At 45.5% G+C, this 14,305-nt stretch overlaps 1 protein-coding gene across 1 annotated transcript; it reads right to left on the bottom strand.

Moving 5' to 3' along the window:
• Positions 1-8,304: 8,304 nt before the first annotated feature.
• LOC139000608 (melanoma antigen preferentially expressed in tumors-like) lies at positions 8,305-12,767 on the bottom strand. Its single transcript, XM_070402754.1, has 4 exons — positions 12,745-12,767; positions 10,962-11,294; positions 9,970-10,575; positions 8,305-8,860 (listed from the first exon to the last, which is right to left on the bottom strand). Exons 1-4 carry the CDS (start codon positions 12,765-12,767, stop codon positions 8,305-8,307), a joined length of 1,518 nt encoding a protein of 505 aa, XP_070258855.1.
• Between the last annotated feature and the right edge of the window lie 1,538 nt (positions 12,768-14,305).

Here is a 14,305-nt window from a genome sequence, read left to right as displayed (position 1 = left end):
TCAGAATAAGGGTCCTAGAGTACATGCACTGGATGGAGGAAAAAAATCAATACCATATGCAAAAAGGCAGAAGAAACAGATGAAAAAATCAACAACTTAAGTAAGTCCCAAGAAGAAATGAAGAGCGACATAGCTGCAACAACAACAACAAAAAAACATTGAAAGTATCAACAGTAGACTAGGAGAAGCAAAGGACCGAATTAGCGAATTAGAAGACAAGAAAGCAAAACACACTCATACTCTCCTGCAATTGGAGAAAAAAAATTAAAAGACAGGGGGAGAGCCTAAGGGATCTTTGGGACAACATGGAACAAAACAACATACGAATAATAGGGGTGCCAGAACAACAGAAAGATGAACATGGATTAGAAAACTATTCGAAGAAATAATATCAGAAAACTTCCCTGAGGTGGGGAAGAAAAAAGTCACACAAGCACAGAGGTGAACCCGAAAAGACCCACACCAAGACACATCATAATTACCATGGCAAATGTTCAGGACAAAGAGAGAATCTTACAGGCTGCAGAGAGAGATGGAAAGTTACATTTAAGGAATCTCCCATTAGATTATCAAATGATTTCTCAACAGAAACACATCATACCAGAAAAGAATGGATGGAAATCTACAAAGTGATGCAAAGCAAAGGACTGAATTCAAGAATACTCTATCTAGCAAGGCTATCATCCAAAACTGAAGGGGAAATAAGAAGCTTCACAGACATAAAAAGGCTAAGGGAGTTTATCACCACCAAGCCAGCCATGCAAAAAATACTAAAGGAACTGGTGTAAAAAGAAGAAATAAAAAGCTCAGAAAGAAAACAGCCACACACAAAAAGCCACAAAAAGAAATGGCTACAAACAAGTACCTTTCAATAATAACTTTAAATATAAACGGACTAAATGCTCCAACTAAAAGACATCGAGTGGCTGGATGGATAAAGAAACATGACCCATACATCTGCTGTCTATAAGAGACCCACCTCATTAGAAGGGACTCACACAGACTGAAAGTGAAGGGAGGGAAAAATATCTTTCAGGCAAATGGAAAGGAAAAGAAAGCTGGGGTAGCAATACTTATATCGGACAAAATACATCTCAAAGTGAAGGCCATAACAAAAGATAAGGAAGGCCACTTCATAATACTAAAGGGATCGATACAACAAGAGGATATAACCCTGATAAACATATATGCAACCATTGCAGCAGCACCCACATACATAAGAAAACTCATGCAAGATATCAGGGGAGAGATCGACAACAATACAACCATAGTAGGGGACTTTAATACACCACTGATATCACTGGATAAATCCGCTAGACAAACGATCAGCAAAGAAACAGCAATCCTAAATGACTCACTAGATCAGATGGACTTAATTGACATCTTCAGAACACTTCACCCCAAAGTCATGGAATATACATTCCTCTCAGGTGCTCATGGGACATATTCCAAAATAGACCACATATTGGGTCACAAGCAAAGTCTCCCCAAATTCAAGAAGATTGAAAACATAAAAAGCATCTTCTCAGACCACAATGGCATAATGTTAGAAATAAACTACAATAAAAACAACCGAAAATACTCAAACACTTGGAAGCTGAATAGCATGTTATTAAATATTGATTGGGTTACCAATGAGATCAAAGAAGAAATTAAAAACATCCTGGACACTAATGACAATGAAAACACAACAATCCAAAACCTATGGGACACAATGAAAGCAGTCCTGAGAGGGAAGTTTATAGCTCTACAGGCCTATCTCAAAAAACAAGAAAAAATAGTAATAAATCATCTAACTCTTCAACTCAAAGAATTAGCAAGAGAGCAACAAGAAAACCCCAGAGTGAGCAGAAGGAAGGAGATAATAAAGAGTAGAGCAGAAATAAATGGCATAGAGACCCAAAAAACAATACATAAAATCAATGAAACCAAGAGCTGGCTCTTTGAAAGGATAAAAAAAGATTGACAAACCCCTAGCCAGGCTCATCAAGAAGCAAAGAGAGAGGTCCCAAATAAATCAAATCAGAAATGATAGAGGCGAAATAACAACAGACCCCACAGATATCCAAATGTAGTTAAACAATACTATGGACAACTCTACTCCAACAAACTAGACAACCTGGAAGAAATGGACAAATTCCTAGGAAAATACAACATTCCAAAACTCAACCAGGACGAATCTAAAAAGAACAAAGTAGGTGGGATCTCAATACCAGATATCATGCTGTATTACAAAGCCACTGTTCTCAAAACTGCCTGGTACTGGCACAAGAACAGACATATAGATCAGTGGAATAGAATAGAGAGGCCAGAAATTAGCCCGAACCAATATGCTCAATTAATATTTGAGCATAGTCCTTTAAGTATTAGCCATTGCAATCAGACAAGAAGAAGAAATAAAGGGCATCCAAATAGGAAAAGATGAAGTAAAATTGTCCTTATTTGAAGATGACATGATATTATACATACAAATAACTATGGAAGAAATTGAAGCAGTCATCAAAAAGCTTCCAGCAAAAAAGAGCCCAGGACCAGACGGCTCAGGGGAGTTTTACCAATCTTTCAAGGAAGAAATAAAACCTATCCTCCTCAGACTACTACAAAAAGGTCAAGAGGAAGGAACACTTCCGAACACATTCTATGAAGCCAGCATCACCCTAATACCAAAACCAGGTAAAGACAACACAATGAAAGAGAATTACAGGCCAATATCCCTCATGAACAAAGATGCCAAAATCCTCAACAAAATCTTAGCAAATCGGATCCAGCAGTACATCAAGAGGATCATACACCATGACCAAGTAGGAATTATCCTAGGGATGCAAGGATGGTACAACACCCGTAAATCAATACACGTGATACATCACATAAACAAATTGAAAGAAAAAAACCACATGGTCATATCAATTGATGCAGAAAAAGCATTTGACAAAATCCAACACCCATTTTTGATAAAAACTCTCAGAAAGGTGGGAATAGAAGGATCATACCTCAACATAATAAACGCCATATATGACAGGCCACAGCCAACATCATACTAAATGGACAAAAACGAACACCATTTCCCCTAAGAACAGGAACAAGACAGGGATGCCCACTCTCACTGCTCCTGTTTAACATAGTCCTGGAAGTATTAGCCATTGCAATTAGACAAGAAGAAGAAATAAAAGGCATCCAAATTGGAAAAGAAGAAGTAAAACTGTCCTTATTTGCAGATGACATGATATTATACATAGAAAACCCTAGAGACTCCATCAAAAAACCACCAGACTTAATACATGAATTTGGTAATGTAGAAGGATACAAAATTAACCCCAAGAAATCTGTGGCATTTCTAAACACCAATAGTGAACTTGCAGAAAGAGAGATTATAAAAACAACCCCATTTATCATCGCACCAAAAAAATTAATACCTAGGAATAAGCTTAACTAAACAGGTAAAAGTCCTATACTCAGAAAACTACAGGACGTTGAAAAAGGAGGTAGAGGAAGACATAAAGAGATGGAAGAACATACTGTGGTCTTGGATTGATAGAATCAACATCATTAAAATGTCCATAGTACCCAAAGCAATCCATAAATTCAACGCACTTCCCATTAAAATACTAATGGCCTACTTCAAAGATCTAGACCAAACTCTCCAAAAATTCATCTGGAATAAAAAAAGACCCTGAATACCTGCAGCGAACCTGAGAAAGAACAAAGCAGGTGGGATCTCAATGCCAGATATCAAGCTGTATTACACAGCCACTGTTCTCAAAACTGCCTGGTACTGGCACAAGAACAGACATAGAGATCAGTGGAATAGAATAGAGAGGCCCGAAATTAGCCCGAACCAATATGCTCAATTAATATTTGAGCATAGTCCTTTAAGTATTAGCCATTGCAATCAGACAAGAAGAAGAAATAAAAGGCATCCAAATTGGAAAAGATGAAGTAAAATTGTCCTTATTTGAAGATGACATGATATTATACATACAAATAACTATGGAAGAAATTGAAGCAGTCATCAAAAAGCTTCCAGCAAAAAAGAGCCCAGGACCAGACGGCTCAGGGGAGTTTTACCAATCTTTCAAGGAAGAAATAAAACCTATCCTCCTCAGACTACTACAAAAAGGTCAAGAGGAAGGAACACTTCCAAACACATTCTATGAAGCCAGCATCACCCTAATACCAAAACCAGGTAAAGACAACACAATGAAAGAGAATTACAGGCCAATATCCCTCATGAACAAAGATGCCAAAATTCTCAACAAAATCTTAGCAAATCGGATCCAGCAGTACATCAAGAGGATCATACACCATGACCAAGTAGGAATTATCCTAGGGATGCAAGGATGGTACAACACCCGTAAATCAATACACGTGATACATCACATAAACAAATTGAAAGAAAAAAACCACATGGTCATATCAATTGATGCAGAAAAAGCACTTGACAAAATCCAACACCCATTTTTGATAAAAACTCTCAGAAAGGTGGGAATAGAAGGATCATACCTCAACATAATAAACGCCATATATGACAGGCCGCAGCCAACATCATACTAAATGGACAAAAACGAACACCATTTCCCCTAAGAACAGGAACAAGACAGGGATGCCCACTCTCACTGCTCCTGTTCAACATAGTCCTGGAAGTATTAGCCATTGCAATTAGACAAGAAGTAGAAATAAAAGGCATCCAAATTGGAAAAGAAGAAGTAAAACTGTCCTTATTTGCAGATGACATGATATTATACATAGAAAACCCTAGAGACTCCATCAAAAAACCACCAGACTTAATACATGAATTTGGTAATGTAGAAGGATACAAAATTAACCCCAAGAAATCTGTGGCATTTCTAAACACCAATAGTGAACTTGCAGAAAGAGAGATTATAAAAACAATCCCATTTATCATCGCACCAAAAAAATTAATACCTAGGAATAAGCTTAACTAAACAGGTAAAAGTCCTATACTCAGAAAACTACAGGACGTTGAAAAAGGAGGTAGAGGAAGACATAAAGAGATGGAAGAACATACCGTGGTCTTGGATTGATAGAATCAACATCATTAAAATGTCCATAGTACCCAAAGCAATCCATAAATTCAACGCACTTCCCATTAAAATACTAATGGCCTACTTCAAAGATCTAGACCAAACTCTCCAAAAATTCATCTGGAATAAAAAAAGACCCTGAATACCTGCAGCGAACCTGAGAAAGAACAAAGCAGGTGGGATCTCAATGCCAGATATCAAGCTGTATTACACAGCCACTGTTCTCAAAACTGCCTGGTACTGGCACAAGAACAGACATATAGATCAGTGGAATAGAATAGAGTCGAGAAATTAGCCCAAACCAATATGCTCAATTAATATTTGACAAAGGAGGCAAGAACATACAATGGAGCAAAGATAGTCTCTTCAATAAGTGGTGTTGGGAAAATTGGACAGATATATGCAAGAAAATTAAACTAGACCACCAACTTGCACTGTACACAAGAATAAACTCAAAATGGATAAAGGGCTTAAATGTATGACATGAAACCATAACAATTCTAGAAGAATCCAAAGGCAACAAAATCTCAGACATATGCCGAAGCAATTTCTGCACTGATACAGCTCCTAGGGCAGTTGAAACTAAAGAGAAAATGAACAAATGGGACTACATCAAAATAAAAAGCTTCTGCACAGCAAAAGAAACCATCAACAAAACAACAAGAAAACCCACTACGTGGGAAAACATATTTGCCAACGTCATATCTGATAAGGGCCTAATCTCCACAATGTATAGGGAACACATACATCTTAACAAAAAGAAGATAAACAATCCAATCAAAAAATGGGCAAAGGATCTAAATAGACACCTTTCAAAAGAGAACATTCAGAAAGCTAAGAGACATATGAAAACATGCTCAAAGTCACTAATCATCTGAGAGATGCAAACCAAAACAACAATGAGGTACCATCTCACACCTGTCAGAATGGCCATCATCAACAAATCAGCAAACGACAAGTGCTGGAGAGGATGTGGAGAAAAAGGAACACTTGTGCACTGCTGGTGGGAATGCAGACTGGTGCAGCCACTAAGGAAGACAGTATGGATTTTCCTCAAAAAACTAAAAATGGAACTCCCATTTGACCCTATGATCCCACTTCTAGGAATATATCGCAAGAAAACAGAAACACCAATCAGAAAGGATATGTGCAACCATATGCTCATAGCAGCACAATTCACCATAGCTAAGATCTGGAAACAGCCTAAGTGCCCATCAACAGATGAATGGATTAGAAAACAATGGTACATCTACAGGATGGAATACTATGCTGCTGTAAAAAAGAAGGAATTCTTACCATTTGAAAGGGCAAGGATGCAACTGGAGAGCATTATGCTAATGAAACAAGCCAGTCAATAAAGGAAAAATACCACATGATCTCACTCAATCATGGATAATAAAGATCATTACAAACTTTTGAACAATAATAGATACAGAGGGAGAGCTGCCTCAAACTGATTGTCAAATTGCAGCGGGAAGGCCAGGGAGGTTTGGGGTCAGGAGGGAGGGGAGTAAGAGATCAACCAAAGGACTTATATGCATGCATATAAGCATAACTATTGGACATAAGACACTGGGAGCAAGGGAGGGCAGGGGATTGTCAAGGGCCTGGGGGGGGGGGGCGGAAAAGACACTTAGGTAATACCCTTTGTAATACTTTTAGCAAAAAAAATATAAAAATATATAAATAAAAAGAAGAAATGTACTTAAGAAATGGAAAAATGAGCTCCTGCGCTGATGGGCCCAAGCTGGAAGAGTAGAAGGTAGAAGAAAAAGAAAGGAATGGCAATAAAAAGAGAACAAAGTGCCAGTTGCTGTATGTGACAAGCTAAGAAGCTGCTGACACCCAGCAGAGAGCAGCAAGCACGTGAGTGGCTGGCACTGAATGAGAGGCAGTAGAAGGAGAAAAAGCAGGACTGACTTCCTTACATTTAGGGAGACATACAGGCAAATGGAGCCCTGCTCCTGGGCCTGGATGTGTGGCCTTCTCCCTAGGTGCTCCTCTGGCAGGCCACTCAGTGAGAGAACTGAGACAGCAGAGGGCCAGAATGCAGTGGCAAGTGGGCAGGGAGCCTGTTCCTTGCTGGGCAGCTAACTGTCCATTGACTATGGGATCCAAGAGCACACTGGGACATCTCCCTTTCACTTGGTTGTATTGCCCCTCAGGGTGGACCTCCATACCCCCATCTCCCCGGTGTGACCTTCACCTGTGTCCACTTAAGTGCTCTCTGGGAACTGGCTTGGGTTGTCCACTCTTCAGACTCGGGGCCTGTCACTGGCTCAGCGTTGCTTTACCACCTCCTTGATTGATGGGAAGGAGGATCACGAGGGGAATGTCTTCTAACAATAGACCATCCTCCACAAAAGGATGTCTTATTCTTAGGACGGGACACAGAACAAAGCAGAGGTTTATGCCAGCTTAGTATTTTGCTGAAAAGAATGTAAATGTGTTTACAGGCCACAAGAACTTGAATTCAAGAAGGGGCTGGATGCAGTGAATGACAGGCATGGACATGTGAGGCCGTGGCTCTGGCTCCCTGGCAGGCTGATGTCCCTTTCAGCACTGGGGGCCTGACTTTTGCACAGGGAATCCCGGCCATGGAGGGGCCACAGGCCAGCGATGGAGGCTCCCAGTGGGGAGGAGTGTTTGAGTCCAGGGCCTGGACTAGCTCCCCGTGACGGCCCCAGAGCAGTTGTACCTCAGTGGTGCTCACTGGAAGCCACTTGTTCCAGTCCCTGTGGATGGCCCTTGTGTGCGCTGACCCACTGAACAGTCACAGAGGTGAGTGAGTAGGTACCGGTGCACCAGAAAGAACCACCAAACCAGAAAGGATAAATGGTGATGTGATCTCCTTGACCCAACCTCCACCAGCCTAGTGTCTGCCCATCACATGCTCATGCCTTCTTACTTGTCCAGTAACTGCAGGTGGGAGAATCAGGTTAACATGTCATAGAGGACACCAGACGGTTAACATCCAGTTCTCTTTATTACTGACAATTATTCACTACCATTCAAGCAAAGGTAATCCCCGCATCTACCACCCAAGCCTCAATCCCTCCCCATGAGAGATTCAGGTGCATATTTCAAACTCCTTAGGACAAATCTCCCCAAAGAAACCATCGAGTCCCCTGCCAGCATTTCCCCCCCAACCCCGAGTAGTTGTCTGAAACTGGCTGCTGTGTTCCTGTATGGTACACTTATGTCTGGGCTTCAGTGCCCAAGTGCCCAGATGGGCACCCAGCTAGACACTCAAGCAACAGGATCACAGAATGGGAGTTGGGTCATGGAAGGTTCTACAGCCACAGTGAGGACAGGGGTAAGCACAGAGCCAGACCATGCCGGGCCGCCCCAACTGCTGCAGCATCTGCTTCAGCACGGCATGCATCTGGGCAAGTCGGCCCAGGTTGATGGTGCCGCTCCTTTCCTCGTAACTCTCCAGGGGGGCCGCATAAATCACGCAATACAGCTTGCTCAGCCCGACGATGTGGCGAGGCAGGTCCTCCAGGACGGTCATAGAGATGGGGTTTTCACAGAAACTGAGGGTCATGAGCTGAGAGCAGTGGCTCAGGGCAGGCAGGATGTCCAGGAACTGGGGGTCCATGATCCCACACTCATCCAAGTCCAGGTCCTGGAGAGTGGGGGAGGCTCTCTCTAACAGAAATTGGAGTGACCCAGAACTGATATTGGTCAGGTTGAGCCCACTGAAACTCAGGCTTTTGAGCTGGCTGACATTCAGGTGCTGGGAGAGATGTCTCAAGTCTCTTTCGAAAAGCAGGCAGTTAGTGATGGACAGGGTCTCCAAGGGGGTCTTCAGGCACCTGGGGAGACACAGAGCAGTTACATGTGGGGGATGGACCTGGTGGGCAGAGGCAGGTGAGGATGATCCAGGCCTTCAGGGTGAAGAGGCCCATGTCACCGAAGCCTACAGTGTTCCAGATGATGATCAAACCCAGCATGTTGCACAGTGAAAAGGGACATTCACGTCAGAGCAAATTTGAGTGGAATCTTTCTCCATCTGTTATCTGCTCCGTGACGGATCCAACTGGATGAAACCTCACACACTCCATTTACTCATCATACACCCCCAGCCCAAACACACAGGTGTTGTGAACATAAAGATGGGAGGTAAAGATGGGAGGAGCTCAGAAAGGAGCCTGGCCCAGGGTCTGAAGCAGGAGGCAACCAGTGCATTTTAGTATTGGAGACATGTCCCGAAATGCCTGCAACTCGGGCTTCCTTCCAGCCACAGCCTAGACCCCTGTCACCATCATCTCTTAGCCCAATGAGGCCTCTGGCAGATGTGCAGAAAGGGCTAACCTGGGCACAGTCAGGCAACATCCAGCGAGGGCCGCCACCCTCCAGGAACTTAGATCACTGCATTGTCCACAAACCACCTATCCCATCTCGTAATGCCTCCCTCCAGAATCCTGCATTTACCAGGCATTCTGTTTGCGAGAGCCTATGGCAACCCTTGGCAGACAGGTGATTGAGGCAGGTTTGGAGTGAAAGGCTGCCATGGCCAAATCTCTAAGTGCGGAACTTAACCCCTGAAACCGCACCTTTGATTGGCTTTCCCCTAGTCATTGCAATCCTCACTTGTTTCTATTGCATCATCTTCCCTTAGACACCACTCAGAAGGATTCCCAAAGCTACCATCCCCTGTCCCGAAGCCTCCATTACGCCAATTCCTAGCAAGGAGTCTCTTTACTAGCCTCTGTCCTAGTGCATACGTCCTACCTTTGTCTGGGGGGTTATGACACAACATGCAAGGAGACAGAGCAGTGAACAAGACACTGACTGTGTGGACCGCCTAGTGGCTCAGGCACTCTAGCACTGCTGAGGGACGGCACACGGGAGAGCCCGTCACTGTGCGCTGAAATGGAAAGGGACTCGCTCTGGTCGGCAGGGAAACCTCGCCACCCCTCACCTGAGGATCTCGTCCAGGCGGCCTTTGAGGATGGAGACATCGTCCAAATAGAGCTCCTGGAGGTGGGGCAGGCTGAGGAACTGAGAGGAGACCAGGCTGACACACTGCTCCTCCTGCTCCAAGGTGGTGTGAGAAGACGTAAAGACGTGGGAGAGCAGGAACCGGCGCAGATTGCCCATCTGGCCCAGGTAAGGAGCGAACTTCCTCAGAGTGGACAGCTTCCAGGTACAGTTTACCTCCAAATCCTGGACAGAGTCCAGCTGCACCATATCCAGGATGTTAATGTTTTGCTTTGACATCGCAAACACCTTCAGCTTCTTACAGCAAAGGTGCAGCAAACCTCTCCTCTCGCTGACTTTCTTAATCAGGTAGCTGAGGGACTCATCAAGGACACCTTTCTTGAGGCAAAGGTCTACTAACACCTCCACGGGGGCCAAGGGTGAATTTGGCCTGGCCGTTAAGCTGTGCACTTTCCCCCTCTTCCTCCTGGGCTGTGGGGCCTCAGGCTCCAGCAGTGAGCACACATGGGCTCTGGTTCCGGCCCACACGATCCAGAACTCCTGATGAACTCTCTTCTGTAAATTAAGCACCTGCAGTATCCATCTCCTGTGGAGAAAATAGGAGATCTGCTGGGGTGCATTAAGATAACAAGGAATAAGACCATGAGTCTAGGAATCTGGGCAGCTGGGCCAGACACCTGACTGGACTTTGACTCCATGGCCCAGGAATCAGCTGCTCCTGGTGCTACTGGGGTCCTTCATGGTCCCCATTCCTGGTACCTTTAGGTGCCACCAGGAAGGAGTGGGCTCGTGTCCCTTGGGTCACCCTCGGCATCTTCATCAGCCCTATCTATCCGAAGCCTGTTCCCAGAATGACCCCAGCAGTGGCTCCAAGGCCTCCCTCAGCTCTCCCTTTGGCCCTGCACACACCCGGATCCCAGCTGTAACTGCTCAGATCCCCAGGGTGCTCCCAGGCTACTGGATCCCCTGTACCTGGGTCGAGTCTCCTGGGCAAGCAGGGCATCGAGTCCCTCCAGCACAGCCTGCAAGATATCCTGGTGAGGCTGCCGATGGTTCATCAGGGCCCCCAGAGGGAGGCAGGGGAAGGGCCAAGCCTGTACCATGGCCTTCAGGACTTTGCTGTGCTTCCCAGCGAAGGCTGCCATGAACAGAGGTGGGAAGAGCTCCACAGGAAGCCACTCCAGAGCAGCGATGGCCGAGGCTTCATCCCTCAGCAGGCTCTGACATGCCAATTCCAGGAGTCTGCGTGGAGCCGGAAGGCTCATCCCCATGAAGCTGCTATGAAAGAGATCCTGGGAGACAGCCGGGAGCAAGGCATCTTGTCAGGCTGAGCATGAGCAACCCCGGTCTTTCTCCCTTCAGAGGGACCAGCTGAGGGCCAAAGGCACTGCTCCCGCAACAACTGGAGCGCCCCCAATTTACCACAACCCCGTTTTCTGCTTAGGGGCCGCAAAGCCACTCAGCCCTGCCTCTCCTCTGACACTGGCAGGACAAGAACCAGGCACCAAGGAGGGGTGAGATGACCACTGGACCCCTCCCACATCTACCCACTGGCTAGCTGGAATTCTGCTGTGCAGTGAGTCCTGGGAAACCAGAGAGATGATCCCAACCTTTCCAGGGAAAACGTTTCTGAGGATCACTGAAGGGCTGAAAACACCTGGAGTAGGGAGCAGCCCGTGGCCCAGGACTGCCTCTTGCTAAGTTCCAGGAAATAAAATAGATGGGGAAGATTAAGGAACACCCACACAATGGGTACCACTGAGGCCTTTGACACCTTTTAAATGAGGAATCCTAAAAGCAGCACAAACGTTTTCTAAAGCATGGGGTAGCTGCAGGTGAGAAAAATAACCATTAATTCCAACATGTACATTTTATTGTGTGCCCCTTCTATGAATATTAGAATGACCACTTTATCCATGACAACAGAGGGCTCACATGTCACAAGTAAGGCTCCTCTCAATAAGAAACTGCAAGCCCTGGTCAGTGTTGCTCAGTGCGGTGAGCATCCTCCCGTGCCCCCAAAGGTCTCTTGAGGGCTCCATTCCTAACCCCCGTTAGGGGGTGGGCAGGAGCCAGCTGATGGATGTTTCTCACATCAATGTTTCTCTCTCTCTCCCTCCCCCCACCCCCTTCCACTCTTTCTAAACATCAATTGGCTGTTATGAAAGACTTTCCATTAAGACCTGTTTTCACACGCACAGCCCGGTCGCTAAAAACTACAAAAAGGATTTTGCCACGTTGGCCTACAATAGGCTCCTTAGAAACACTCGACTTTCAGACACAGGGGAAACTTGCCCTGTGAACCTCTATGCATGGCAAACATCAAAACAGAAATCAAAACGTTTTGCATTAAGGCAAACCTGCACCCAGAGGCAAAGGCAAAGTCTGCTCATTTGTAAGGAAGAAAGGACAAATCTCTGGGTTCTTGGCCTGCAGGTCCTTGTGGACCACCTTAGGCTCCTGACTCACCAGAGGGGCGTGGTGAAGGGAGCCCTGTGCTCAGACCTGGGCATTGACTCTCATGCTCTAGCCTCTGTTCCCACCTCAGCCTCCTCGGAAGCCATTATACCTCGTCTGACCACACCTTCCTTTTGAGGTCCTAGCTGAAATGGCTACTTCCACCTGAGAGCAGAACCTTAGTCCTGGATCTCCAGGCATTTAACCCTGATGGGGTTTTGTACTCTCCACACCTCCAGCTGAACCCCAGGTCCATGCATGAAAGGAAAAGAAAAGGAAACCAAACTGGAAGTAGACTTGATGGGGGTGTTGGTGCCACATCAAAATTCCCTAATGTTCCCGTTAACACACCTTTAGGGAGACAGTGGTATCATCTCAAGAGAGAAAGAATTTCAATGCAACAGTATTGAGGACCAAACAGTCCCTGAGACTTGATGTTACCTACAATTGCAAATCCCGTGCCCATTCCAACAGGAACAGAGGGACAGTTGGTCTTCCAGATTTTGAGGAGCAAGCCTTCCCCAGAGGAGGTCTGGCCAAAATCACGTCTAGGGGCTGATCAGGAGAGGGGAGGGGCTGCACGTTTGTAATGGGACCAAGGGAATTACCCAGGACAAGGTGAACATTTGGGAAACTCAAAGACTCTGACTGCATACACTTGAGAACTTAAAAGGCTAGCGGTGAAGGAGGAAACTGGGTGGACCCCTTAAACCCAAGCTGACGGGGAGTATAGGCAGGAGATTCTGTCACCCTCCCTCTGTGGACGTAAAGGGCATTTCCTCCCAGAAGAACCAGACCAGCTCAGCAAACTGGCTTGAGAAAATTAAATGTGAAAACGTGGGTTGTGGAGAGGCCAGAGGAGGGGTGTGGCAGCTCAACCTGGGATGTGACTTATCCAATTCTGAAAGCCACTGAGGGGTGAGAGTCGTGGGCTCTTTGGAATCTTGGAGGCACAGAGAAAAATAAATGTGGGCCAAAAGACCTGTGTATCCTTATCAAGGAGCTGTGACAGAGGGCATTCTCTTTAGCTCAGGCATCCTCTTCCACATCCCAACCTTTCACAGGCAGCAGGTTAGTCCCAGCCAAGTTCCAGGGACTAACATGATTGCCAAAGTCTGTATAAATAACTAATGTTTGCTCAACCCTAGGGAACAATCCATGCAAATTTGGCTTCAAAAAGCTCCTTCTGGGCCCACGCCTAAAACTCTCACTCAGATCGTGACGGAAGATGTCCTCCCTCAGGATTAAGCTCAGTGCACAGATACACCTTCCCCTTCAGAAGATTTGAAGCTGTACTTGGCATGTAAGGATCTGCCATAGTTTGAGATATCCCCATGCTGTACTGGGTCACACATCGGATCTTTTGAAATTGAGGGAGAGACAGACAGAGAGAGAACCAGAGAGAGAGAGCTTGGGGGTTGGGGGCGAGAGAGCGAGAGAGAGACAGAGGCAGAGAGGAGCAACTTTTCTGCTCTTGTCTACCCCCTGCATTGTGATGCCCAAACAACTCTCATGTTCCAGGCAGAGGGACCACGTGACAGATTACCACAGTGGTGTTGACCAGAAAATTCCAGACTGGCTGTTGAGGTTTCTGGAAGAGGTTCAAACTGTAATGAGGTCAGCATTTGAGTCTAGACTTGGTATCATGGGCTTTTAGCCTGAGGGTGCCACCTGGGGGCTGAGATTTTCTCTTTAACGCAGACATTATATGCACCAGGCGGAAACTGGAAAACTGTAGGAGCCCAAGCTCAGGCAGCCTCTATGAGATCCCAGTGTCCAGGAGATACAAGGAGGTAGTAGGAACCACTAAGAATGACCTAGAAACAAAGTCTGAGGCGAACATACCTTCTTCATGAGCA

Source organism: Myotis yumanensis, unplaced genomic scaffold (genome assembly GCF_028538775.1).
Source record: "Myotis yumanensis isolate MYYU_CA2020_CCGP unplaced genomic scaffold, mMyoYum1.0.hap1 SCAF_24, whole genome shotgun sequence".
In the NCBI taxonomy this organism is placed as follows: Eukaryota; Metazoa; Chordata; class Mammalia; order Chiroptera; family Vespertilionidae; genus Myotis; species Myotis yumanensis.
This window is presented reverse-complemented; position numbering and strand designations above follow the sequence as displayed.

What these genes read in the sequence shown, in the direction of transcription:
- LOC139000608 (XM_070402754.1), bottom strand. Translation starts at nt 12,767, where the DNA reads ATGTGGCACCAACACCCCCATCA. An exon ending in TGGCACCAACACCCCCATCA is followed by an intron (nt 11,295 to 12,744) that starts AGTCTACTTCCA and finishes TGCCTTGCTCCC; the next exon opens with GGCTGTCTCCCAGGATCTCT. An exon ending in GCCCAGGAGACTCGACCCAG is followed by an intron (nt 10,576 to 10,961) that starts GTACAGGGGATC and finishes TTTTCTCCACAG; the next exon opens with GAGATGGATACTGCAGGTGC.